Source organism: Perissodus microlepis, chromosome 23, assembly GCF_051167445.1.
Source record: "Perissodus microlepis isolate ML-2025 ecotype Zambia chromosome 23, ASM5116744v1, whole genome shotgun sequence".
NCBI classification, from domain to species: Eukaryota; Metazoa; Chordata; class Actinopteri; order Cichliformes; family Cichlidae; genus Perissodus; species Perissodus microlepis.
Genome location: NC_140482.1, coordinates 42814435 through 42841336, shown reverse-complemented (window position 1 = coordinate 42841336; position 26902 = coordinate 42814435). Strand labels below are relative to the sequence as shown.

The window sequence follows — 26902 nt, the reverse complement described above, 5'->3', positions numbered from 1 at the left end:
GAAACACATGAAGGTGATTTTCCTGGCCTGGATTTTATAAAAATATTCTGCAGTACATCAAAAATGAAAGAAAACCATTAATCAGCACATGAACATTACCTCTGAAGTTACAGCAGTTTTATTACAGACACAGCGTTTTGCATTTTGTATAATTTTAAAAAGTTTAAATTTGTTCAGGGTTGAACGGCAGAAATTAGGTTTTCTTTTCGGAAGTAAGTAAAAGGAAAAAAAAAAACATCGGCCGACAGCCTGTAAACAACGGTAGACTTGTGCGTAACAAGCAAGCGAATAATGCAGAAAACAGATTTTTAGACGGGAAACTGTTCTTGAAGTACAGAGAGAGAGAGAGCTGTGCACGAAGTGTGATTTTATCCTGGTGGAAGCAAAACAGCAAAAGTCAGAGGGAGTCCATGACGGTGTTTATGTGAAGCTTAGTTTGGATCTTCTTTTGCTGCTGGTTCGGTCAATAATGTTTGGAGAGAGACAAAACAGCTTTAGAATCAGCGCAAAAAGGGCGTAAACACAAAGCGCGGACCCGCCGAAACATCAGGATCAGCGAGCTGTCGGCTTTCAGCCCCGACCGTGTCCGTGCCGTCATGTGAGAGAAAGGCAACATCTCACTGATTCTGATCTGCGGGTCGGCGCTTTGTGTTTACGTCTTTGTGCAGAAGCCGTGTTCCTGCTCTCATTTACTGTTTTAAATGTTGGTGGTTGTTGAAAATTTGTGACGTTTCACCTGAGATTCTGGAATTTTGGGCAAAATACATTTATATTAAAAAATCGATTCAGGATTTTAATGAATCGATATCAAGTTATCCAAGCCAGAATCGATTTTAATTGATGAATCGATTATTAAAACCCACCCCTAATCCAGTCTCTATCCACCTCTTCCCCAGTTTATGTCATAGTTTATGTCCCTAACCCTATTAGAAATGTCTACATTTAGCTGTAATCCCAGCAGCCTGTCAGGTTTAGGAACAACTCACGGCTCACTGACACTTCAACTTCATCACATAAGATTCACTTTGAATGCATTCATAGTATTGATTTATTTTTTCAATGAGTCAAGCGTGATACAGTTGCAGTAAATCTATCAGTTCCCCTGTTTTGAAATGGCCTCTGATTCTCATCTTTCAAAGTGCGCCCTCAGCAAAAATAGCCCAGCAGACTGTCAGACGCACAAATAGACACACCAGGCTTCTCATCATCAGTGAGCCCAACTCGCTGCCTGCCTCCGTGTTGTTGAAGTGGAAAAAAGCTCACGTTGGTCCTGAGGGGTGGAGGTGTGAAACAGGGAAGCGGTCTCAAGTCTTGGTTCATTATTAGCACAAAATTAGGAAGAAAAAGAGAGTTGCTCTTCAAGCGCAGTGACCCGCCCGGCAACATCAGGCAGCTTAACTCCTCATCATCCCGACATGCTCCTCACGCTGACATTCCCCAGGCATCACACCTCTATTTTGGACCGAACGCAAACATCCTCTGTGGAAAAATGAGCACAGGCGGATGTTCGCGCTCACCTTTCTAGTAAATAATTGTTCATTTAACACGTTCCTAAAAGTGAGACTGCTTTTTATGAGGAGTTTATCCAAGATGCACTGGAGCTGTGGGGGAAAAAATAAATCCCCCCAAAATTCAATCATCAGCTCTGGTTTTATTCCCACGAGTACTGCTGCTTCTACTGTGACTGTTGATTTGAGCATTTCAGGAAATAATTTTTCCAGGAAAAGCAGAAATATTTGTGGGTGTGGTTAAGGATGTAGAGCAGGGCATCCACTAATTGGAAGGTTTGTAGTTTGATCCCTGGCTGCTGCAGCCTGGACAAGATGCTGAACCCCGAATTGCTCCCAGTGCATTCACTGGAGTGTGAATGTTAGAAAAAAGCTGCTTGTATGAATGTGTGTGAATGAGATAAAAGTGCTTTAACCTCCTAGGACCTGCGTTCACATATGTGGACGTCACATTTTGGGTTATTTAGACCAAAATACTCAATTTTGCTCTACAAGGGCCTGATGTCCACTTACGAGGACATTATCCTGCTACTGTTCTATCAACATTTTAAACAAATATCCTCATGTGTGGCTCTGATTTTTCATAAAAACTCAAATAATGTAAAAAAACAAAATCTGGTAATTCTTTGTTTTTACATTCATCGGCCCCAATGTGACCAAATATCAAAGAGAAATAAAAAATGCATGCCGTGGAAGAGTTCGGGTCTTAGGAGGTTAAGAAAAGCCCTTTGTATAAGAACCGGTCCATTACCTGGTGAGCATTTTCACATCTGCATGAGAAGAAGAGATTCCCTATGATTCTTAGCATTCCTGGGATATTACGGCCTTTTTAGTTCTGAATGCCAGCGAGCTGACCGTGTTTGCGCCGCTTTTGGCATTTTACAGAACAATAATCTTGAACGAGCTCTCGACTGGATCTTTACCCACCCGGAGGAGGAGGAGAGTGATGCCCTTTCGGACATGGCTGACACAGAGCCCAATGACAACGCCTTCTCCAACGCCAACTCGCACAGCGACTCCACGCTGTCCCCAGACGGAGACGCGTCGGGCCCCAGAGTCAAAGACGGACCAGGACGTGAGTGACTCTGCACGACCGCCGCTCCGACAGAAACATACTGCTTCTCTGCCCTTGAATTTAATCTCGACATTGTGAGCGTCCACGGGCCATTTGAGCCCCAGTCAGGTCTGATTATGACGCATGCTGTACCCACGTGCTGCTGGGCGCTGGATTTCAAGGTGTAGCAGCATCAAAAACCAATTTAAATTCCTTCATTTTATCCCCATGTGCTACATAAATCACCTGTTTTTAAGTTAAAACTGAAAATGAGCACTTTCTTAGATAATTATCACTTTAATTGGTTTTCTGTAAATATGCGTTAGTTTGTCACTCACTGACTTTGTTCTTCTTCTTTTTCTAAGGATATGAGCTCTTCGCCTTCATCAGTCACATGGGAGCGTCCACGATGTCTGGACATTATGTTTGTCACATCAAAAAGGAGGGACGGTGAGCGGCACGCAGTGTTTCATGTTACAGAGCTGACGGCCTGTCACAGAAACATCTCTGATGTCTCATCTCGTTGCATTAACTGTGTGCAGATTTATTATTGTTTTTAGTTCTACAATAGTTCACCAGTCTGGCTGCGTGCTGCTGGATCATAACTGAGCCTGTTTCCTCTTTACACTGAGTAGAAAAAGAATAATGAACCCATTAAATCTTTTCATTCAAAGTTGAGAAAAATGACACTTTAAAAGCATTTGTGTGAATTTAATGTGCACTTCTCCCGCCTGCAGGTGGGTGATCTACAACGACCACAAAGTGTGTTTGTCAGAAAGACCTCCAAAGGACTTGGGCTACGTCTACTTTTACCATCGACTGTCGAGCAGTTAGACCGCTGCTCGCAGCGCCCGCGTCCTTTAAATAACCACAGACCCAGAAGACTGGCAGACAACTGTCTCAGTGGGAACGATGGGATAACCTCTCCGACCAGCTGCTTGCCTTATTGTGATGTCTTTCTGGAGCAACCAGGAACTCTGGTCAGAAGGGAAAGCGATGTGCTTTTTGTGTATTAGTGTTATGCTTTAAATATCAATGTTTGTGTTCAAAGAAAGAACATGTCTTTACAGTGTTGGTACAGAGGGATCTGTGCAATTTCTACGATTGTGCTCTTTACACGAAACAACGCCACATATCAAATCTCAGTCTTTCTCCTCTTCTCTGCCTTCAGTCACTGTGCCGTTTTTTCTTTTCTCCCAAAGTGGTGCATTTTATAAATGTGTACTTAAGTGCAGTGCTTCACTGCCAGCCCTGCTCTGAAACTGCACCAACAAACAAGAAGCTCCTGTGCTGCAGGTGGCTTTGCATTGAATGTTTTTCATCCTGAGAAACTGGAAAGAGGAGCGCGATGCTCCTTCAACAGTGCAATCCCAAGTGCTTCATGTAAAACATTACAAATATGAAGCGGAGCAAAATTCACTAAGAATGAAAAGGTTTTGGTTTTCCACACATGGAAGTCACCACGTGAGTTTCAGAGTGATAAATGGGCATTAACTCGATTTGTCCCGGTTATGCTCGAGGCCGACGTGTACGTTTGTCACGTTTAATGAAAAACCTTCAACGCCCTGATGCGCCGGCTGAGCTGTCAGGATATTAGTGTCATTTCTGTCCCTGTTGCACTTTTTTGACTTTTTCCTGTACCTGCACTGTACTTGCCAGTCACAAACTACCAGGGCTCATGTCTGAAGTGCGGCACTGCCAAGGAGATTATATTCATTTGATTCGATCTAATTAAGGCCAGCCTGGCTGTCCAGTCGTCCCTGTTCAGGGAGGTTACATAGTAACGTAGGTGAACCTTTTGTGTACATCATTTTTGCTCAAAGTGAAAGCAAAAGTGCTGAAAGCAAAATATGTGCAAACTCGACATAACTGTTACTGGGCTGCACCTGGCTCACGCTGGTTCTTTTATCACTCTGACAGATTCGGACTGTAGCCCAGAAGCTAAAACGATTGTTTCAGGCCATGTAAGTTTGAATGTTTTTGTCTAGAGCAATATGCACTAATAACCAAATCTGCTGTTGAACAGCTGTATGAGAACAGCTGTACAGTGACCGTACCTCCTCTGAATGTATACACTCGTGGTGCTCGCTGCAAACAAAACACTCAGACATGACTGCGATGCTACAGCTGGCCACTCTTTAGGGCCTGGAGCTGGTCTAGCCACCAGCTCTCTGCTTTATCTGCTCAGTAATATTCATAACGTGCAGGATGGATTAAACACTGTGCTCTTGACTGTCAGTATCTCCATACTTGGCTTCATATCTTTATTTTTATTCACGTTTTATTCATCTCGGAGAGCGCGGTCTGCTTCCAGTAGCATATTTGAAGGTGGAGTTCTGCTCAAATTAATCGTAATTTATCAAACGTTGAATTACAGTTAATTATTTTAGGCTCTCGTACTCAAAGGGAAGACGTGCTGTTGACAAAGAGAGTAGCAAAGAAAAGCAGAACAGCACCACGATGGTTTCTACGGCGTTTTTCATTGACACAGACAAGAAACACTAATTTATATAATAAATCCATATGACTCCCCTTTAACAACACTGTGCCTCGATTTCCCTGAGCAAATATTAGCCTCTTACCAGATAAACTGTTTGTCTATGCATTGGGGAATACTAAACATCTCTATGCAAGTCTTGTGTTTGTGCCACTCGTCGTCGCTGAGTGGGTGACAAGCTTTTGCCTAATGATGGGTAGCTGTCTCTGCTCCTCGTGGTCCCGGCTCGTCGCCGTCTTTCTGTCCTCTTCTTTCAGCTTTCTCTCCAGCTCCGTCGCTTCCATTCTTCTCTGCCTTGTTTAAAACGTAATGGTTCATTTTGTCATTTAAAAAAGGAAAAAAGGTTTTTTCACTGTCAGCATGTTAACTAGAGATGGACATTTAGTCGTCTGGGTTGTACCGTTGTACTCTTGTGAGCTTCATTCTCTTTTTTTCTCCATTTAACTAAATGTCAAAAAGCTTCTTGACCTGTTTCTAATCTTTCTGCCTTTTTTGTGTCAGTTCTGTAGTTTTCATTTCAGAGCTCTCCTTGAACTGATTATTTTAAGCTGACTTTTGTAATGTATCCAAATATGGCTTAGGTGTATGTGAACAGAGTCACGGCAGTACAGTGTACCAGTGGCACTGTTTACTTATGATGTTTGGATCATTTAATAAACGACATGTTTGTTGAGACCTGGCTTCATCGTGTCGGGCAGGAGTCGGCACAATAAAGACACGGGAGTGTCGAATATATAACAACACTTTATTTTAAAAGATTACTTTCATATTGTACGTTCCAAAGGTGCTAATGCTGTCCTCGTGATTATACAGGGAGAGTAATATGCATTATAGTAGGTGTTTCAATAAACGAGTGGCTGTATACAAATTACATTATTTCTAATTCCATCCCTCAAAATATATTATTCGTATACGTGTGACGCAAATAAATGAGAACAAAGTGCACGTTCTGAACCGGAGCAGTGGAGGAAGTACATATGCAACAGCAACCTCAATGAGCCCAACCAGTGAAGCCATCACAAATGCTTTATGGATTTTCTGTCCCCTAAGCACCAATTCCCACATTTTAAAAGCACAAATCTTTTAGAGATAATAAAAGTGGACAAAGCCAAATAAAAAGTGTCTTATTGATACACAAAACAAAGTTTTCCAGTGAAATGAAGAATAATGTGCCTCCTTTGGAGTCTTTTTTTTCTGTTTTGACCTTTTTATTTCAGTATCATTGTTTCATTAGAATGAAGAATTATTTGTGTGTTTGGGTATTTATTCGTTTTTTCAGTTAATAGAAACATGCCGGAGCCAAAGATGTGATTGCCTCATTAGGATCGTTAACTGGACAGTTCGTTGGGTACACCTTGCTAGTACCCCTGCACACGTTTTTAATAAATTCAATATATAATTAAATCTTATTTTATCCAAGAAGCTGAATGGAAAAATTTATCAGCGTGGTCATTATCAGGTAGGCTGCTGTGTTTACATGATGCTCATTTTTATACCAAGGGGACCAAAATTACACCACTACCAATCTGACCCACTGACACAGGCAGCCATGTTTTCATGCTTATGCCAAATTCTGACCGGGCCATCCGAATGTCAGGAGAAACCAAGGAGCATCAGACCAGACGCGTTTCGAATCTTCAGCTTTGATGGTCCGTGTGATCCGTTTCCTGTTCGTAGCTGACAGCAGTGGTCACATGTTCACAGATGCTCTTCTGCTGCTCCTGGTTTCAGACTACTCTGTGTAAACTATAGAGATCCAGAAGTCAACAGTCTCTGAAGTAGTCACGCTAGTCCTTCTGGTACCAACAACCACATTCAGAATCACATCTGCACTGCGTGACTGCCACACGATCTGCATCTATGCAGCTGAACAGGTGTACCTAACAAAGCAGCCAGTGAGCATGTGCGATTGTATTTGGTCTGTTTTCAATCCATAAAACTGCGTAACACTCACCTTTGAACACTTTAAGTCTCCACAATAGAAGACACGGTGAGCAAGTCTGTGTAATAGCTGTGAATGTAACATTTGAACTGTTTTATGACTGTCCACTTTTACTCTCCCTCTTTCTTAAGTGTAAACAGAACTAATGAAGCAGTGATTCTTGCAAACATTAAAACCTTATAAAAACAGCCGTTAAAGGGTCACAGCAGGTTGTGAAAGTCCACATAAAAACCTTTCAGCACTAAAGAGTTGTGCAATAACAGCTAGACAGCTTTATAGGTTGGGGTCATTGCAGTGGTTACAAACGTGTTTGTAATTTGTAGAAGTAATAAATATAACATTTGTGCATAACTATGATTATCCAGTTCATTAGCCAGTAGTCAAGCTGAAGTATGTTTGCAGTGTGCTGTGCCTTAGACTCGTTATTTTGAGCCTCTCACACTTCCATGCAAGAAAAAGCATCTTGTGTAGAATACATACTGTTTATATACATCATGTTTTGTCAAAGTTTGCGAACTTAAAAGTGCATTATAGCAGTATTGCAAGGAAAACTCATGATATATTTACTTTTCTTGGGGTCGAAAGAGAAAGCACTTCCATGTATGTCATGCATACGAATGAAAACGTCATTAAAAAAGTAGAAATGTAAAGGATCTAACATGCAAACAGCCTCAGTTTGTTGCACAGGTGCATGCGTTAGGCTAGGTCAGTTCACCTGAGAAGGTACAGTAGTAGGTTCAGCAAAATAAAGAAAACTGCATCCTATCTCAATGCACTATGGAATGATGTGGACGGCAGAAGGTTGTGGCCCAGCAATGTAAGATTTCTTTAAAAAACATGAACCTGTGGTAACCTGTAATGAAATGGAAAAGAGCGAGGGCCTGCGACCTCATAAGACAACTCGAGTTGATTTTGTAAAACACCTGGGAGCACCTGGGAGGACAGGCATGCCAGGTAAAAATGTGGAACAGCTCCTGGCCTGCAGAACCACTCGCTGATAGGGACCTACTACAGGGTTGGGTTAACGCTTTAGCAAAGAAAACTGAAGGGGGATCGTCGTGCACTGGACTGCCACGCTAGCTGCTCTGTGAGCCTAAAAGTGGAGCTTAGAGCGAAATGCAGCACTCACTCTGACAATGCTAACATACTGATAATATCTCCTGTGTTCAATGAGGAGAGAGCAAGAACTGAACATGATTTGTTGAGACGAAGAAATGAATGTATTTGGCGATCAGACTCTGGTGACCCATCTTACCTGTCCCAGCAGTAATAGGATTTAGGACAGGACCCCCTGGAGTCTAGACGCTGGTGGTGGTGAACATGAAAATGGAGATGGGGACGAGGTGGGTTGTGCAAATGACAGTCTGAAAGGGAGAACGATGAAGAGCACAGATTTAAACCAGAGTGGAAGCTAATTGGCTCAAAGAAGGCAGGCAAGAAGGTGATTGGACGAGAGTATTACGACTGAACACCCAAGAAAGCAGGCAGGTGAGGGATTGCAGAGCTTCCATATCGAATTTGACCACAAGCTTTATTATATTAAAACGCTAACAGCCAAACGGCTCTAAAGGTAGCTCGATGCAGGTTCATGGCGCCGTCGCAAACTTTGCAGTTATTTGGTCTAAACCCATTCTGCCGGCCGAGTGACACTTTTGTTTTTGGGAGACGTGCTGGAAGCAAATTTCACGCCACCCCTTTCAGTCTGGGCCAAACTGGCAGACAGACCCTCGCTGGCATGTATGGAGTTACAAGCATGCTTAAATTTGACTTCCACAGTAATTTAATGCTAATCAAACAGAAATCAAACATGAACTCCTGGATGGAAACCTGATTTGTTCCAGTGAAGGATACCTTTTATCATCGTCCAGTCTCCCACAGTGAATACATTTGTGCATGCACCCCTGCTTTGGCCTCGTTGCCAAAGTCGCTGTTAGCGCCCCTCTGAGGCCGACTGTTAGAGGCATGCACATATGTGCTGTGTATCTCTGACTTCTCGTCTAGTGTTTGATCTATTTATCCTGGTTGTGTGATAAATAGAGTCTGTGCCAACATTTTTTTAAGTATCTGGCAAGTAGAGCAGCTGATCTTTTTTCATCAGTGCCACAGACTCGAATATATTAATGCAGCTAGTGTGACAACAATGACAGAATGTATGGAGCTTGATAAAGCTCAATACATGGCGGTGAATTTGATGGATGCAACTAAGGTCAAAGACGCCATGTCCGTGCACCCTGGTTCTAAAAGCAGAAGGCTGCACTCTTTGTGTCGATCAGTCTTTCTTTTAGTCAGAGCCTCTGACCACTTTTCTCCCTGGGAGAACACTTGTTTTCATTCTGGCAACTTCCCGATGAAACACTTCTTCTTGTACAGACCGTGACACCCCGGCTGTACAGTTTGGAAGATGAATGGCTCTCGCACCGGTCTCTGGTTCTGCCTGATAGCGTTCTTTCCAAACACCGAAACGACGCTTCCTTTCGGTCCGCCGAGGCGGACGGGGACCCGCAACAATTCAGAATGGCAACATAAAACATGACCTTTTGCATAGGAGCCACAATAAAAACCACTTTCTGCAGCACCCTCAGACCGTGGACACGCCTGATAAACACCCGAATGTGCTGAGCTATGCAGTACAGAAGATTATCTATCATTTACTCTGTTGCACAGCGAGGTACAGGGTATTCACTTCAGAGAGTGACTTTCAAACTAGCAGCAGTGATGCAAGTGAAGCTGTCAGCTAAAAAGTATGTCTAAGGAAAAGCTTTCTTCCTGCAGCAGGAGAATCACTGTATTTACACAATCATGTTTTCTGCAGATGCATAACCATCTCGAGTTTGAACATCAACCTGATGTGATTTGAAGTGCGTGGTGAAACGAACAGCGTTCATCCTACATGTGCAGCATTCTGCCCAAGTTTACGTAAATATTTAAATCATGCATTATGACTATTAAATGCATGAGCCTTGCTGTCTTTGGAGGAGCAGCAAAGACACCAGTGACGGCGTCAACAGATACTGACAACAGAAAACAAACCGAGTCAGGTCAGCAAAAATGAAAAAGGACTGTATAATGTGTACAGTAGTCATTAGGAACTCTGAAGCCATCCCAGAACTAGCAGAAGAAGATAAAAAGAGATATTTTTAGACTTGTTAAGAATAACGTTTTCATATGCTCAAGTTTGAAAAGACTAATGAAGGTTTTATAGATTGCTGTTGCCCAGCTTTTCTGTGTTTCTGCAGTCAGCTTAAAGGGAACAAAGAGGAGCTAGGAGCCAAAAAAAGGAGAGAAAAACCTAGCGAAACAAAATTAGTGGCTCAGAAAGCTTTCAAGTTCAAAAGACAGCAGTTATTTAAAGAAAATGAAACTAGTCTGAAAATGGCTTAGTGTGGGTATTTTCTGTTTTCATAAAAATAGTATAAATAAATATTGTTGGTCGCATGCTTTTGAGTAAGGCTTGCACATTCCACTCGGACTGAGGAAGTTATATCTGTTTATCTGATGTGTAAAGGGAAAACTTCTAAAAGTATGTTAATTTGAAACAAGAATCCAGTTATGAAAATGCTTATTCATGCAGTATCATTATTTTCCCATTAAAAGAGGATGAAAATAAGCCAGGAACAGAGTCTGGAGTTCCAGGTTATACGCTGCAGTCTTTGTCATTTGCTCACTAAATCCATCCTTCAGGAGAGAAATCGGGAGTCAAACGTTTTTTCCTCTCTTTTCTTTGAAAACGGCCTGTGAGGTCTGCTCTATCAGGCTCGTACAACCGCCCGTCTCTGCTGGCTCTGTTCCGCTGGATGAGTCAGTTTTTAATTGATGTGTCCTCTAAGGCATTGCTCGCACAATCTTTGCCCGTCCTTGTGCTCTTCAGGGAAATCACAAATTACAGTGCAAATCCAACACAGAGCAGTCCCTTCAAACCCTTGGAAGAACCTGTCCCCAGAACTGCTCTGAGGTACTTGGGTGAAAAATATAATAGCTTTGACGACTGTAGTTAATTTGGACGTGCATAAAAATACACTGTTGTCTCTGACGTCCATCAGTCCATTCTGACTGTGCACTTTGGACTTTTGGCTGTTGGGTAGAAATCAGATAGTAAGTGAAGAGGGGGCAGATGTTAGCATTACTGCCTCCTGGTCGTCAAATGTCTAAGTTGAAGGCCCGCATGAGAAGATCCAAGTCGCCGATATTTGCAGCCTGGAAGAGTTCAGGCTGGTCCATCATGGATAAAGCTATCCTCAAAGCCGCCCAGATGTTTCCAGACATCACCTGGTGGGACTGCTGGCGACTCCGGCTTTTCCTCTGAAGGCTTAAGGCAGTCAGGAAGTTGCTGGCCGCCTCTCTGGGGAGGAAGTGATAAAAGCAAGTCATTGCATTACAAAATCAGCTGGTCTCCTCAGTTCTGAGACACGTACAGACTGTTGTTAAAAGAAGAGGCGATACTACACAGTGGTAAAGATGACCCTGAGAAATGTTGCTGCCATCAAACAGGAAGAAACCTTGGACAGATCCAGGCTCAGGGAGAGGCCCGCCCAGTCGGTTGGGGTGAGGGGAGGAAGACGAGACCAACTCATTTTGCACAACGAGAATATAAACAAAAAGGCCAAAACATAGCAAACCTTACTGCACTTGATCACTCTGCGAGACGTCTCGAGCAGATGTCTCACCTGCCAAACTAACAGGACCTGTGTGGTTGCATTAAGGCAAATGTGCAGACATTTAAAGCTACCTCAACATCAAGGCATTTCTTGCGTTTTAGTGGTAAGGTTTAGAAAACTTACTCATTTGAACTAGAGCAAATTTAGCATGAAGTCCTGTTGTTTCTATGACTATTTCCATGCTTTTATTTTGTTAGTGTCTATGCTATTTATTTACTTCGGCCACTGACGGCTGTCTAGTGTTGGTCAAGTTACTTGAAAAAAGTAATCAGTAACTAATTACTGATTACTTCCCCCCAAAAGTAATCCCGTTATTTTACTGATTACTTATTTTCAAAAGTAACTAATTACTCAGTTACTTAGTTACTTTTTAAAAACAGGATTTACAACCTGAATAGGTGATAAAGTGATAGATCTTTCAGACCAATTCTACTTTTTCTGCATAATCCATCATACAAAATGTAATCAAATGGAAAAGTCTCTTTTTAAAACTTGTTTTATTAGTTTTAATCTTTTAACTTTATGCATCAAGCAAAGATTTAATTATATGCACCATTCTCTGACTGGAAGAAATTAGTTTAACATTTAAACCTATTTTCTGCACATTCCAGCACAGAAAATAAAATATTTTTTTTTGTGTGTTTACACTCAGTCTTTCAAATAGATGCAAGTAAAACACAGCAGAAAATAAATAAAATCAAAGACTAGCGGTCCTGTTGCTCTATTTTCACCTGTAAAGCATGACTGGCGCAGGCGGTGGTTTACCCTGGTGCAGGTGTGCCGCAGCGGTCAGCTCTGTGAATTTCCCATTACGTGGTAGCTACTCGGTGCTTGCTCGGAAGTTTAAGGTTTTTTTCGCTGTAAAAAGAAGTTTTCTTCCCACGCACAGCGGACACTAATGTTTTTGTCACTTTTTATGGAATCAAACTCAAAGTAAGGTCAGTACTTCCACGCTTTAAACGCTGCACGCTCATACTCTCTCCGCACTCGATATATATGATCCATTGTTGATCTGCACACAGCTGTTGTCAGGAACGTCGCGCTCGCTTACGTCACTGTCATGAGACATCCTCGCAAAAAAATCACGGTTTTAGTAACGCAGTAACGCAGCGTTCCTACGGGAAAGTAACGGTAATCTAATTACCGTTTTTGCAATAGTAATCCCATTACTTTACTCGTTACTTGAAAAAAGTAATTGGATTACAGTAACGTGTTACGCGTTACTGTCCATCTCTGAGTGTAACTGGCTGAGTTTGGATATGTCTTGATGTCTGCTCGTGTCAGATTTCTGGTCATGTGCTGCTGCTTGTATTTCTACGCTGACAGTAGCTTCGATCTGAATATTTTCTGGTTGTGGATAAGCATTTGCCTTTTGGGTGTTGTCTGGCAGGTACATATTAAAACTCGTTCTATGATAATTTTGAAATATGAATGCATATGATTGGTATCATGAGCTGAATTGATATGTGCAGACAGTATTCCACTCACCACACGAGATAAATGATTCATAAGAAGAGATCTTGTGCACCAAGTCACACATTTTGCAATTTAGATTCGAGCTGCAATAATAAATCTATCAACAGGAAATTAATCAGCCACATTTTCATTTTTAAGCCAATATCGTCTGCAGCCTTCTCGGTGTGAAGATGTCATGCTTTTATTTGGCATTTATGAAAATTCACATATTAACTCTGTGCATTGTCTTACTTCAACTGCTGCCCTTTCTGACCCACACTTTGGCTGTTATGCTTATTAATTCTACTCCACTGCATTACGCAAAAAGAATAGAAATGCTATCCCACTCACAGATCACTCACCTGTGTGCCCCCAGGTTAATACAGCTGATGCCCAGGTTGTAGCGGGACCGGATAAACCCCGGCTGCAGCTCCAGGGCTCTTGTGTAAGCCTCCACCGCCTCCTCGCTTCGATCTCCATTCGCCAGCGTGGCCCCGAGGCGGTTCCACAACAAGTAGTCCTGCACAAGAGCGCGAGTCGTCGGTCGATTGAGGAATAGGAAATGTCAGGTAGTGAAGGTTTGGTACAGCTCAGTGTGGTGTGTGCTGTCAGATGCTGCCAGCCTAAATAACCCACATACTCAAGACTTGCATTCAGTCATTTAGTGCAATTTAAAACTCATCAGCGACATCGCTTCAATTATTATTTAATTATTCAAGGCTTAAACGCTGTCCACCTTTGAAGGACCTGAAAAATCAGCTAGCAGTGTCTTTAATACAATAGATGGACTAATTAGGAATTGGATAATCTGGGCTGCTGCGCATCACATGGCCTTCCATCTGCAGTGACAGCGTGACAAAGCAGTATTTCTTTAGAGACCTAAATAACAAGGGGCTGTTTTGGAGCATTGTAACATCTCCCCTGGTTAAAAGTAACTCAAGAAGGGTAATTTAAGGATAGCTGAGTTATATCACAAAGGATGTCCTTGCTGCTGTTTCCCACCTGCAGGTAGACAGGCACATACAGAGGTCATGGTCTGTTACAGGGATCCTTCATCTCTGGCTAAGCCCAGCACTGGGGTATAATTATCTCCCTTTGTGTTCAGAGCTATTTTTCCAGCAGGGGACCTGATATTACCAAGTCAAATGCGGGAGGCTGGATTTAACAGTGAGTAATATTCATGCCGGCCTGGGACAGTGCTGGGAGGATGGAACTCATTTGCATACAGAGAAATGGTAGAAAAGTTCTTGGTTGTATTTGCGTGCGTGTCCATTTTATCTGTCGCATGCCTGTGTGTTCTAGTGGAGTGAATATGCATGCATCTGAGATTATTTTTAGCTCTCTGAGTAATTATGTGTGTTTTTGTGTATGTGTGTGCGGATTGCGTCTTGCTCAACCGTTGTGCTGGATCACAAGCGAGAGCATATGTGTGCCAGTCAGGAGTTCACCAGGCCAGATTTGGCAGCGCGACAGTTCGCATATTGCTGTGACAGTTTGCTGTGCCTCACTGCATCTGTTTGCACAAGCTCTCCCTTGATATTCGTGGCTCATCCTCGCGATGCTTTGGGGCTTCGTGTCTGCTGCGTGTGTTTGGAAGTCTGGCTCTTACAGTATGTACAGTATTAGAAAGCACAGCACACGCTCACAGGAAACATTCCTGAAGGATTCACATCAGCACGATAGTAACACACACACACAACCAACACACACAGCTGCTGCAGATTTATCTGCGTTCCACCACATCCCAGAGATGCTCTGGTGACTGTGGTGGTCATTTTAGTACAGAGACTTCAGTGTCATGATCAAGAAACCAGTTTGAGGTGATCCATGGGACGTAGTGTGCTATTCTGCTGTCAGCAGAGGGATGGACACGTTCAGCGACTCAAGTCGGCTGTGGTGTTTAAATACTGACCGGTCGGTACTAAGAGGCCCAAAGTGCGCTAGATCAGCGGCCCCCAACCCCCGGGCCACGGACCGCTCGTTTGGTACCGGGCTGCGAGGCTTGAGGTTTCAGTTTTCAGTTCCCTGGGTCTTTCCCGTGTTGAAGTTGTGCGCCTTATTTTGAAAGAAACGTTTACGCGTTACCATAGTGACCAGAGAGGGGGATGTTACTCTCACTGTTGTTCAGGGGGACGCTGCTAATAAAGTTACACAATTACACAGTGAATTCGCTTTTATTATTATATTTACAAAGCGCCACAGTTTTTATCTCGGTTGTATCATTTTATTTTGTTGTATTTATCCGCCACACCTTAAAGGCCGGTCCGTGAAAATATGGTCTGACATTAAACTGGTCCGTGGCGCACAAAAGGGACCGCTTCTCCAGATACTGTACCCAGCACCACTCTAACACCAACAGCCTGAACTATTGATACGAAGTGATTGTTGCTGCAGAATATGAGACTCATTGAATCAAGCAACATTTTTCCAGTCTTTTATTATCCATGTAAACTGTAGCCTCAGTTTCCTGTTTTAAGCAGGAGGGGCAGACAGTGTGGTCTTCTGCTGCTGCACTGTGCACGCAGAGATGCTCTTTTTATACACTGCCTGTAATAAGTGGTTATTTTTTTGGCATTTGCCTTTATTTGATTACAATAATGGAACTAGACAGGAAAGCAGAGAAAGACGGGGGAAGACATGCATGAAAGGGCCATACGATCGCCTGCTCACCCACTGAGGTAACTGGTGCCATATTTGAGTTACTGTTGGCTTCCTATCAGCTGGAAGCTATTTTTGTCTGACCGCTGACACCAAGGAGGGATTTTCACCAAGTTTCTCTTTTTTTGAATCATTCTTTCTAAACCTGAGAGATGATTGTGTGTGAAAGCAGATCAGCAGTTTCTGAAACACTAAGACCACTAAGTCTGTCTGGTTCAAAAACCATGCCTCATTCAGAATCACTTAAATCACTTGCCTTCCTCATTCCCGTGCTCTCAGCAGGTCATCTTCACTGTACCTACAACTACAACGAGTTGCTGCCATGTGATTGGCTGATTAGATTTTTGCATTGCGAGCAGGTGAACGGGTGTACCTAATAAAGTGGCTGGTGAGCATATATCTTGACGTAATTCATCCTTTGCAAAGCTGAGAGTATATTTGTTTCATCTTGTTTATCTCTGTGAACGTTTTTCTTCTGCAGATGACAGCTCACGTACGCCCATATTTCACGTCACGTTAAGGTTTCCTTGAAAACTGTACCCCGAAGGAGTGACAGGCAAAATATTTTATATAAATTTAATGCTCTGTGGTTTTAAGTGATGGGAGACCAATGTAAGTGCCCTCCTCTGAAGACAAATACTGTGAAGTGAAATCACATGTTAATTCGTTTATACACTACACTGCTTTCTTTAGCATGAACAAAGAAGTTAAAGAGGCAGAAAAAAAGTTGCGCTACGATCTGAAACCCCAGGTTTGCCATTTTGACTGAGACCATTTCACAGTTTCTGAAGCTAAAAGTGAAGAGGCATGGATAGTAGACTGGACCTGATGAGTGATACGTATCATTTTGAAACATAAACATCTTTGAGGTGTAACTCCTACTTACTGATCCATCAGCACGACTCAGAAGGGCTGAATCTGGATGCTCTGCTCATTAAACAGGCCTACATAAGAACTGTGAAAGTATCACGACGTTCAGTCCAAAGACAAATGACCACGGCACATTCAGAAATGACCCACCAGGACAACGATAATGATGTGATGTCACTGTCCTCGGTAACGCTCCTGCACAGCCCACACAGACAACCTCCTCGTCTCGTCACAAACCTGCTCCTGTTCACTCCAAAATGTCTCATCTATGAGGACGGCACGCCTAATCCTGCACTCTTAGCTACAAGAGCAAACACACGAGTCTTCATCCACTCCCAGGAGCCTCTGAGGAGCAAAAGTAGAGTACTTTCTGGTGATGATGTCGCCACGACAACAGAAAACCCACTGTTGTGTTGTAACATGGATATGTGAGCAACCGATCCACTGTTGTATGAAAGCCGTTGACATTGGTGCATTAATGCAGTGCCAGCTGTTCATGTGTTATGAGCCGTGTTTGGATTATCACTTATTTCCCTTCTCTCTTTTAAAAACTATACTTGATAAGTAGAGCCTAACTAACAAAGCTGCTAAGTTGTTGACTGGTATATGGTAAAGTGTTATTTTAAACGTCAGCCTGAAATCATCTTTTTGGAGAACCATGCATATTAAACCGTGCCCTTGTGTGTAGTGCGTAGGGCTGTGTGTCTACCTCGGGCCGCGCTGACAAAGCCGTGTTGAAGGCCTCCACGGCTTTGTTAAACTCTCCGCTGAGGTTGTAAAGCACCCCGAGGCCCGTCTGCAAATCTGGGTCGATGCTGTCAGAGTTCTGCTGAACTGCTTCCAGGTAGAGCTCCTTGACCTCTGGTAGCAGGGAGCTGTGGACACACACACACACACACACACAAAATTGAGATAAGGATTAGTGTGACTTAAGGCTGCTGAGTAAGCACGTGTAAGACTGCAGGGCTATGATGTGCACTGGACTTTTATTCACAGCGTAACATGATGAGAGGCAGCTGGGGGAATGACGGGGGCGGTACAGAGAGGAAAACTGGAAACAAGGCCGTCGTATGGAAAGAATGAATTTCTGTTTGTAAACAGTTTGTAAACATGTTCACTGATGTTTGTAAACATGAGTGAAGCTGTGGTCTAATATTTAGCAGTGCATGTATCTGAAAACTGTGACGCGAGCCTTAGCAGAGCGATAAAAGGAAGGGATAGAAAATGAGGGATGAGGTGAGCAGCAAAAAATTAAAGGGATGTTATTCCGTGGACTAGAGGGGAGACCGCAGTAATTGGGCTGTAACTGTGTGTCTTCACACTGACTAGACGATTAATGATTTGATAAAGCGCTACTTTACCTCGGGAGTGGAATTAGGTCTTTCAGATCAGATATACCAAACAACCTCAATTATACGGCTTAAAATATTGCAGACAGCACGCACTTAACAAAGTAATTTAACAAGGTCCACACATGTACTGTAACCCTCCGTCTACCATCTCACCAGTATTACTACATTTACCAGTGTCACCAGTACTACATTTCACAAGTACATATACGAGAGTATTAACAAATCCTGGAATCGTAATTTTACCAGTTTTAACAACCGAAGTCAAATCCAATAAAACACATCTGAAACTTTCTGTTTCTGTCTATCCGAAGCCGCCAGGCTGCAACTCCGACTGTCCAGGAGCTCAGCGATAGTCTGGTCCAGATCTGGGAGGAGCTCCTCCAGGACGCCATCAGTTACCTCATCAGGAGCACGCCCCTTTGTTGTCAGCTACTCTTGGGGCCCACACTGAGCACCAGTTGTTGCAATTCAATTTTGACAAATGGATTTTGGGCTGGCCTTCATCATTTGTTTCACTTTGACCTTTGACGTGTCTTTGACTTCAGGCCTCTGTATGTTGATCATTTTTATTTATGGCATCCTTTCATTATCCAGTCCATGTCAGTATAGATATCTAGCATGATTGTTTTTTTTCCTATTGACAGTTTCAGTGTCTTCCTTTTATTTTTTTGGCTGTGCATATATTTTATATTAGAGACACGAATAGTCCCAATAATAAAGATAAGCCAGCCAAATGAATGAAGCTGTCTGCTATAATGTTGCTACGGAGTGTAAGCACACGTCAAACTGCCTGTCTGCTACAGCATCGTCAGCTGTGGCAACAATTGCTATTAGAAAAGAAGGAACCAGGAATCTGTGGAAGAACGATTTTGTCATTCATATTTGCTAGAATTAAAAATATTCCCAGCACCTGATATTTATTGTTGAATTAAAAAAAATTCAGTATGTTATAATGTCATAAATAGAAGGAAAAACTGATCTTATAATAGCTGAGATAACCCTTCTCCTTGTGACTCTGAATTAGAGAGGTGGAAGAAAACAGACAGATGGCAAAATAATAGCCAATTATTGTTAAATAATCAGTGTATTAGTGTACAAAACAAACACCCAGGACCAGATTTTAAAGTGAAATGTCTTAAACTTGGTTTAGTAATTGTTAACAGCTACAAGTTTAAGAAACCTGCACAGCTACATGTTGCTTTCCACTTCATCAACAACAACTTTGACTTGCTGCAGCCTCTGATATGTGTACAAAGCCAACATACGAGACATCAGTCCATCTTTAATAAAGTGGCAAACGAGACTGTAGGTTTTTTTATGCTGTAGTGATCCTTTTTAATTAGGTCTAAAGAGTTTAAATACTCTACCTTTCATGTCTGCCCAGGTTGGGAGCATGAGACATCCTGCGCTGGGAGTTTGGAGATCCCGTTAGATGAGTCTTGCCTTTGACAAGATGCTTGTACTTGGGATTGTGTCTCAGCCAGCGGAGGAGGGCCTCACAGGCATCATGGCGCATACCAGTGTTGGTCAGGCTCACTGCCAGAGCCAAGAGGGCTATAAGGTTGTTTGGGTGGAGCTCCAAACACCTGGATGGAGACACGATTCGTTCACGGGAGAAGAGAAATCAAGTAAGGTGTTCACTTCAAAGAGAAATCTAGATTTGACAAGCATTAATTGGGACAGGCCAAAGCAGAGGAACATCAGGCCAAGGCTAATGATTTCTGGGCCAGAGCGAACGAGCAGCACCTCCTGCTCCGTCTCTGCTGCAGAGAGTCGTGTTTGCATGCTACCCACAGCTGATGATTTGAATTAGCTTTGCATTTAGGCAAAACGGCATGGGTGGTTGTTCCAGAGACGGAAAGTATGTTTGTAGTGATTGCTGAAGTTATATCACCGGTTATATCACGTGGACGCTTGCCACTGTGCTGGCACTTCATAATTGAAAAGGGAAGAAGAACAGAACAGCGTTGGATGAACGACTTGGATTAGTCGAAAGACTAAAGGGGAGGCCAAAACGAGATTTAGCTTTCAACAAGATAATTTTCAAGCCAGATTTGCTACAGTTGATGTGCCAGCTTCCTTAAAACCATCCTAATCTCGCACAAACCAAATTATTTCAGTCCCGCTGCAAATGACGTAAACCCTGGTTCAGGACACTGACGTTCACTGCATATAAAGTTAGGCCCATAAATACTCACACAGTGTTGCATAGTTTGCCTCTGTACACCGTCACAGTGGATTTTAATCGAACAATTAAGGTGTGATCAAAGTGCAGACTTGACTTCAAGGCGTTTAACAAAAATACGAAACTGTTTAGGAATTATATTCATTTTTATACTTAGTCCCCCATTTTTATAGGCTTAAAAATAATTAGACAGTCAGACACAATTTTCGGATTTTGACGGCCTGTACCTCGACAACTGTTCATGGACATCACCAAATGCTGTGTTTCCGCCCTTGAGATGATCTGCCAGGCCTTCAGCCTCCTACTGTTGTTACTTTTTGGGATCCCTCTGTATCGGGTTTCTCTTCAGTAACTAAAGAGCACGATCTGTTGGGTTGAAAACTGAGTCGGCCATCTTTGCCTTGCTATGTGCAGTATGCTTCTTATTATTGGTGCGCACTGTGAAATCCTTTCTGATCAGTTTTGCACCATTTAGCAGAGGGTATAGCCTTGTACACTTCACAGTGCATCCTGTTACCTCTATCAGCAGTCACACCATCAATAAACAGTTGTGACCCACACATGCCCGTGCCACAGCACAGCCTCCACTGTGTTTGACGGACGATGTGGTTTGCTTCATTTCTCAGGTTTGGCGTACTTTTCTCTTTGCATCATTTGCATCAAGAATTCTGCTCTGCTCTACTTTAGCTGTGCTCTTCCAGGCTTCCAGTGATTTTCTTAGAGTAAGGCATGAACTGGCTTTTCTATGTTTTTCTGCCTCTCTGACAGGTTTATTTTGTTTTCCAGCCTAATGATGAACTTTACATATAATGTCTCATCTTTTTGGCAGTTTCCAGCAAACAGCTACTAAACAGAAGGTAAACAATTGGAATCAGATCTTTCATCTGCTTAATTTGTCATTGAATAACAAGGGAACGGGTCTCACCTCGTCAAAAACCCACCTTTCAGTCACCTGTCTGAAAATGGACTTTGCATAAACAGTTAATGTGATACGGTTTTCAAGTCATAGCTTAAAGTCTGCCCTTCGATCACATCTTAATTGCTTTATTTCAAATAGCAGTACTGTAGGTGTAGCCTTTGTATCAAAGAAGACAGATAATTCTTATTTTCAGGTGAATTAAAGCATAAACATGGCAAAACAAAGTTAAGCATATGACATTATTCAACAAACAGATAAAAAAGAGAATACAGCAGTGTTGTGAATCTGAAACGATGCCACTGTAACCACAAGACTTATGCCAGCTAAAAACATTTAATCTCACTTCATACAAAAAAGAGCCTTCGCAGATGGAGCCATTACATAACACAGACATTCAAACCATAGAAGGAGCGTGTAGGACTCTGCTGGACCGCAGGAATCTCAGGCCAACTAAGATATTCTGCATGACAGCGAACACCGTTTGTAATCCACGTCTAACAGCGATCACATTTTCCTAGTCTTGTTTCTTTCTTCTGAAAAATGGACCATATCTGAAGGAAGAACACTTTCTGCTGAGTCTCTTGTGTTTTCTGTTGTCAGCACTCACATTCCCAGAAAGGTGCCATTTCCGGCTTCACCAGTGTGAATGAAAGTGGGCCACCTCCCATTGAGGCTTCTGCTCATAAACGTGCTCTGTGCTATCACCATCCATGTGGGGTGTCTCTGTTTTAAGAATAAAACTCCCAGAGCCTGCTCTTCCCATCTCCATTTAAGGATAACTGAACAAAACTGTGATGGTGTTCTTCTTATAATACTGTTTTAACATCGGCATATAGTTATGACTTGGTTTTGTTCTAGCTGAACCTTCTGCTGTTAAACAGTTCAGTGAAACCTCGCAGGCAAATTTCACGTGCTGGGCTTTGATATTTCCACAGTGTCCCACTTGTGCAACCATATGGTGTTCCCGAGCAGCAACAGCTGACAGTTCTCCAATGTCTGCGAGCGTTTTTTGATTTTAAATGGGAACTGAATGCAGTTGTTTGTCATTACCTCTGGAGGGAGACAATCGCTGCCTGCTCGTTCTCATTTTCAGCCTGGGTGGTCCCCAGGACTTGCCAGGCCTGCATCAAAACAATACAAACAGGTAAAGAAGAAAGAGTAAAAAACACACGGTGGAAACAGTGTACAGCCTATGCTCTCACGGCTGTTGTCTGGCTACTGTGAGTTAAGACATCCACAGCTCCAGCTAATTTTAAGGAAGTACAACTGGGGTATATGCAGTGATGATTAAGACTGACGGTGTTTTATTTGGACTATTGTCCTCAGACACCATCAGATATTATGTAGTAAAACTGAAAAAGAGCATACTTTAATAATAAATATAGTTTCTTTTGTGTATGACCGCGATGGGACCTATCCAGGTATGCATTTACTGCATTGTTTGGCATCGTGTTTGGCATCGCTGTCATGCTGAAACATGAAGCCCCTGCCAATCAGATGCTTTATAGATGATATACAGTGGATCAAAATGTGAAGGTAACTGCATCCACGATTGTGCCTCCACCGTGTTTAAAAGTTGGCTGTAGACACTCAGTGCTGCTCCTCCATACATACTGTCAACACTTTGAACCAAAATATTTCACATTTGGATTCATCTCTCCAGAAGTCCTCTTGCCCCTCATTTTCTGCCCATTTCCTGTGTAACTTGGCACACCCCAATCTCCCCCATTCTCTCGAGGCTGTGCTGGTAGACACAGATAACCTCCTTGCAATGGTACATACTGATGAGCCTTCCTGGAGGAGTTACTACCAACCTCTGTAGGGTCCAGGTATTGCCTCATGCTACCAGTAGTAACACTGACCCTAGCCAAATGCAAAACACGGGGCGACCGTGGCTCAGGGGGTTGGGAAGCGTATCTGTAACCGGAAAGTTGCCGGTTCGATCCCCGGGCTCTCTGTCCTGGTCGTTGTGTCCTTGGGCAAGACACTTTACCCTACTGGTGATGGCCAGAGGGGTCGATGGCGCGATATGGCAGCCTCGCTTCTGTCAGTCTGCCCCAGGGCAGCTGTGGCTGCAACTGTAGCTGCCTCCACCAGTGTGTGAATGAATAATGGCATTGAAAAGCGCTATATAAATCCAATCCATTATTATTAGTGAAAAGAAGCATTCCTGTTTTGGGGGTTGTCTCATCGTTGCCCAAAGCAGCTGATTATCATTCCCTTCTGCTGCTCAGCTGAGCAGATCATTATCCCACAGCTTTAAATGACTTGCTGTCCTCTTTAATTTGAATATGTTTATGTGTTAGAGGGACGACACTGACTTGAATTAGGGCCTTCATCAACACAAGAGGCCAGACAATGATATAACGAACCTGAAATCCAATCCAGATTATGAGATTAGTCCCACTGTATGATGTGTGTGTAAGGGCACATTTAATAACCTGTTCTAATCTCTCTACATGCTTTTGTTCAGCTCTTTGAAACCAGGCGCCAAGTGATTTCTGAATGATTCAGAGGTCTTCGCAGTCGGCCAATAAGCCGCTACAAGGAAATTTGGAATCGTATTAGTTCCATATACCGTGGGATAATCCTCTCCTCGGAATAACTGCCACATTTCTGTATATTCCAGGAGATCCCGAAGTACTTTGAATGAAGGCTTTGCTCTTTCAGCTCGCAAAGAGGTCACTCCTTTGAAATGGGAGGAATACAAAAAGGAGAATGAGCTATTGTTCATCTCACTGGGCAAATGGAAATTCTCATCAAGTGCAAGTCGAGTATTTTTTTGCTACAGTAAACAACTATTTTTAAAAGGGAAAAAAATCCCCTGACCTCTACAGGCAATCAGCATTGAGCCTGTGGGTGCTGCCTACCAAATCAGCTGGTCAGTGAGGCATTCTTCCTCTGTAGCAGGACAGGATTTAGCCATAGCTTTGCAATGAAAGCCTCAGTGATCCAGTCCAGTTAGCCGGCGTAAGGCTGCAGTTTTTATCGGCCATTCGTACTCTAAAAGTGTACAAATGTCTGTAAATATGAATAGCTCTGCTACGGACTTGACTGGGCAAACAGTGTGTGTGTTGACAGCTCTGTGCATATGTATATTAGCAGAATTCACCTCTGAATCGTGAGGGTCCTGCAGGACAGCTGCTTCAAGCAAAAGCACAGCGTTTGGCAAGTCTCCCTCTCGGGATTTCTTCAGTCCCTCTTCGAATGCATTAGGCAAGTCCTTATAAGGATTATCTGTGTGGAAGTAGTAACCCTATCAGCAAGAAGAAAAGATAGAAACAAGCACAGTGGCAACGTCAGTTTCGCTCTTCTATTATTCCAATGCAAACCAAGTGTCCTGTGCAGTTGTATATTTAAGCAAAACTGCAGGAGCAGGAATTGATCTTTTCTCCTTCACATCAAACCTGGACTGAGCTCCCCAGAGTTTGTCTGCTCTCTTTAAATGTTAAACTTTGCATTTTCAAACTGTGATTACCCTGGTGTGTTGCGTGCTTTTGAGCACGATGACTTTGAAACAGATTTTTCCTTAAGAACGAGCGCTACGCTGGGATCAATACAGAAAGCCCATAAGTCTGATCTCACATGACTTCCTGGCATAAGAAGGTCAGCTGGTGGGTGCTGCTCAGACATGTGCTCATGTCCTCTGAAACTCGGGAAAACGTCATTGTGATGCGGTAAACATGCAGGTCAGTGTGCAGGCGTTGTTACATCGCATCACAACATATTAACAAGTAGTGTTGATCAGTCTGGCGTGAAATAGAAAGACAAATACAACTAAATTATTACTTTTTTTGTATGTTTCTTCTTCAGAATGGCATCTTTTTAGACTCTTAGACTTTAATTATCTGTGCTGCTTTCAATAAAATAAGCAGCTTTAGCTTTACTCGCTGTTTCACTCTTGGGTTTTCATATTGTCACTCTTCTCATGCATAATAGGGAATCGGTCAAACAGACCTAGAGACCACCTCATCCCTTTGTGGCACAGCATTCACCCGGCAGCTGACTCTAGGTGAAAAAAAAATCCATATTCCCCAACAACCTGGCTGATGGGTGTTGGCTATGTTGCTGGAAACTTCTATTTAAATTCTTTGGTCACTAGCAGGTTGCCACGGTCGCCTGCAGCTTACATGGAAGAGGCAACTTGTCTGCATAGACTCCCTATTTTGCCTCCTAGCTTGTGAAACTTGAAGGTTTTCCAGGTTACACGTCACAGGTTCACAATCACTTAGCCAGTAGTTAGCCAGTACTTGCAGACAATTAGGTATCTTCCACACAAACTGGAGGTGACCGCTGTTATCAGCTAATGCTAACTGACAGTATAGTAACTGGTAGTGATGGCATCACTGGCTGGTCTTTAAGAATCAGTTTCACAGCGACCTCCAGTAACTACTGGCAACCACTAGAGGAATACTCATCTTTGCATGGATACCAGTGCTTACCAGGTATGTGTGACTGAGACCAAAGGCTTCACATTCAACACGGAGTCGTTTAACACTAGTTTAGACGTCATTCCTCATTTTTAAAACCCATTCACATATATAAAAGTTCTGGATCCACAAAGCTCGGTGCATTACAGTAACCTTAAAGTCTCTGATAGTTGACCGTTAACCTCAGGGTGACAAGCCTCCATTAATCACGCCTGTTTCTAAAATCCCTCCGTTGCTCACTCATTCATCACTTTGAGACTTCAAGGCCACTTACTAATCATAAATCTTCCCTCATGCGCATTGTGAGAATATTAGCACAGGTTCATTTTATGGCTGCATAAATTCTGACAGTCACACTTGGATAAATACAGAATTGGACACTAAATTAAAGTGGAAGACAATAAACAGCTCAGATATTGTAAATGTTGATCCACAAAGGCTGATAAAACTATATTTGGTTGCAGGTTTTTATAGATGTCAGATGTAAACATAATGCACACTTTCACGCAGTTCTGCATATTCCTGCATCACTGTCATCAGGACAAATCTGCGTGCGCGCTGAGAGTAACATTTTAATGATAGTGACCTTCTCGTACGGAGACACAGTGGAGGGAATCTGTGCCTGCTCGTTTTCCGTCAGCCAGTTTCGCCGAGCCAGCTCTTCCCACTCTGCCTGCATCTTATCCCAGAACTCGGTATCTGACTGCACACATCAGAGAGAGAGAGAGAACACAGTTCAAGAAAACAGGAAGGAAGGAGTGGAAGGTGACAGGGGGGAAATGAGTGAATAGTTAGCTCTTGCAATTTGCAATCACCCTACTGTTGGAAATGTCACGTCTGCCCTGTTTCCTTGCTGTAACGTACAGACCTCACACTCCTGATGACTCATCACATCTGCATGTCAAGGCAGAGTTTAGAGGAAAAATGCTTTATGTTCGAAATGCAGCTGCAGGAAATGGATGAAGACCAGACCAGAACGAAACACGCGGCTGGCACCTTCTTTCAACAGAATCGGTTAATTCTTCAAAACAGCAGCTAAACCTGAAGTACTGTTTCTGCTGTTCAATAATTTGCATATTTTAAGCTTGGTCTGTTCTTTCTAAGACGATCAGAAACACACAAAACGTTCACGTTTCCTTGACAGAGTTGGACTTAAGGAACTCCATCAGGATGATATTTGAACCTTTCAATCAACAGACCGAAGGCTGTCAGTGTAATGTGGGAGTTTGCTTCCTGGAGCATTTTCTAACCCTAACATTTCTTCTGACAGGAAGTCAAAGCCTGTACAGGGAACCTTTTAAATACACGTTTGTTTATGCCATCAATTAGTTTAATCAACCAGAGTTTGTGTGTTGTTTTGCAATAACCCTTGAATAC

The 26902-nt window shown here is 42.8% G+C and overlaps 2 protein-coding genes across 7 annotated transcripts in view; one reads left to right on the top strand and one right to left on the bottom strand.

The window, feature by feature from the left end:
* usp13 (ubiquitin specific peptidase 13) overlaps positions 1-5732 on the top strand; it is a 34947-nt gene extending 29215 nt beyond the window's left edge. For both annotated transcript variants that reach the window (XM_084922008.1, XM_084922007.1), the window contains exons 19-21: positions 2394-2583; positions 2928-3012; positions 3300-5732. In XM_084922008.1, the coding sequence (XP_084778134.1) occupies positions 2394-2583; positions 2928-3012; positions 3300-3396 (372 nt within the window). In that variant the 3' untranslated portion in view covers positions 3397-5732. The remainder of the gene's footprint in view (positions 1-2393; positions 2584-2927; positions 3013-3299) is intronic.
* Positions 5733-5785: 53 nt separating this feature from the next.
* pex5la (peroxisomal biogenesis factor 5-like a) overlaps positions 5786-26902 on the bottom strand; it is a 110965-nt gene continuing 89848 nt past the window's right edge. For all 5 annotated transcript variants that reach the window (XM_084922009.1, XM_084922010.1, XM_084922012.1 and 2 more), the window contains 7 exons: positions 26112-26228; positions 24208-24351; positions 22146-22216; positions 19359-19577; positions 17349-17514; positions 13474-13631; positions 5786-11340 (listed from right to left, as the gene is read on the bottom strand). In XM_084922009.1, coding sequence (XP_084778135.1) covers positions 11139-11340; positions 13474-13631; positions 17349-17514; positions 19359-19577; positions 22146-22216; positions 24208-24351; positions 26112-26228 — 1077 coding nt within the window. In that variant the 3' untranslated portion in view covers positions 5786-11138. The remainder of the gene's footprint in view (positions 11341-13473; positions 13632-17348; positions 17515-19358; positions 19578-22145; positions 22217-24207; positions 24352-26111; positions 26229-26902) is intronic.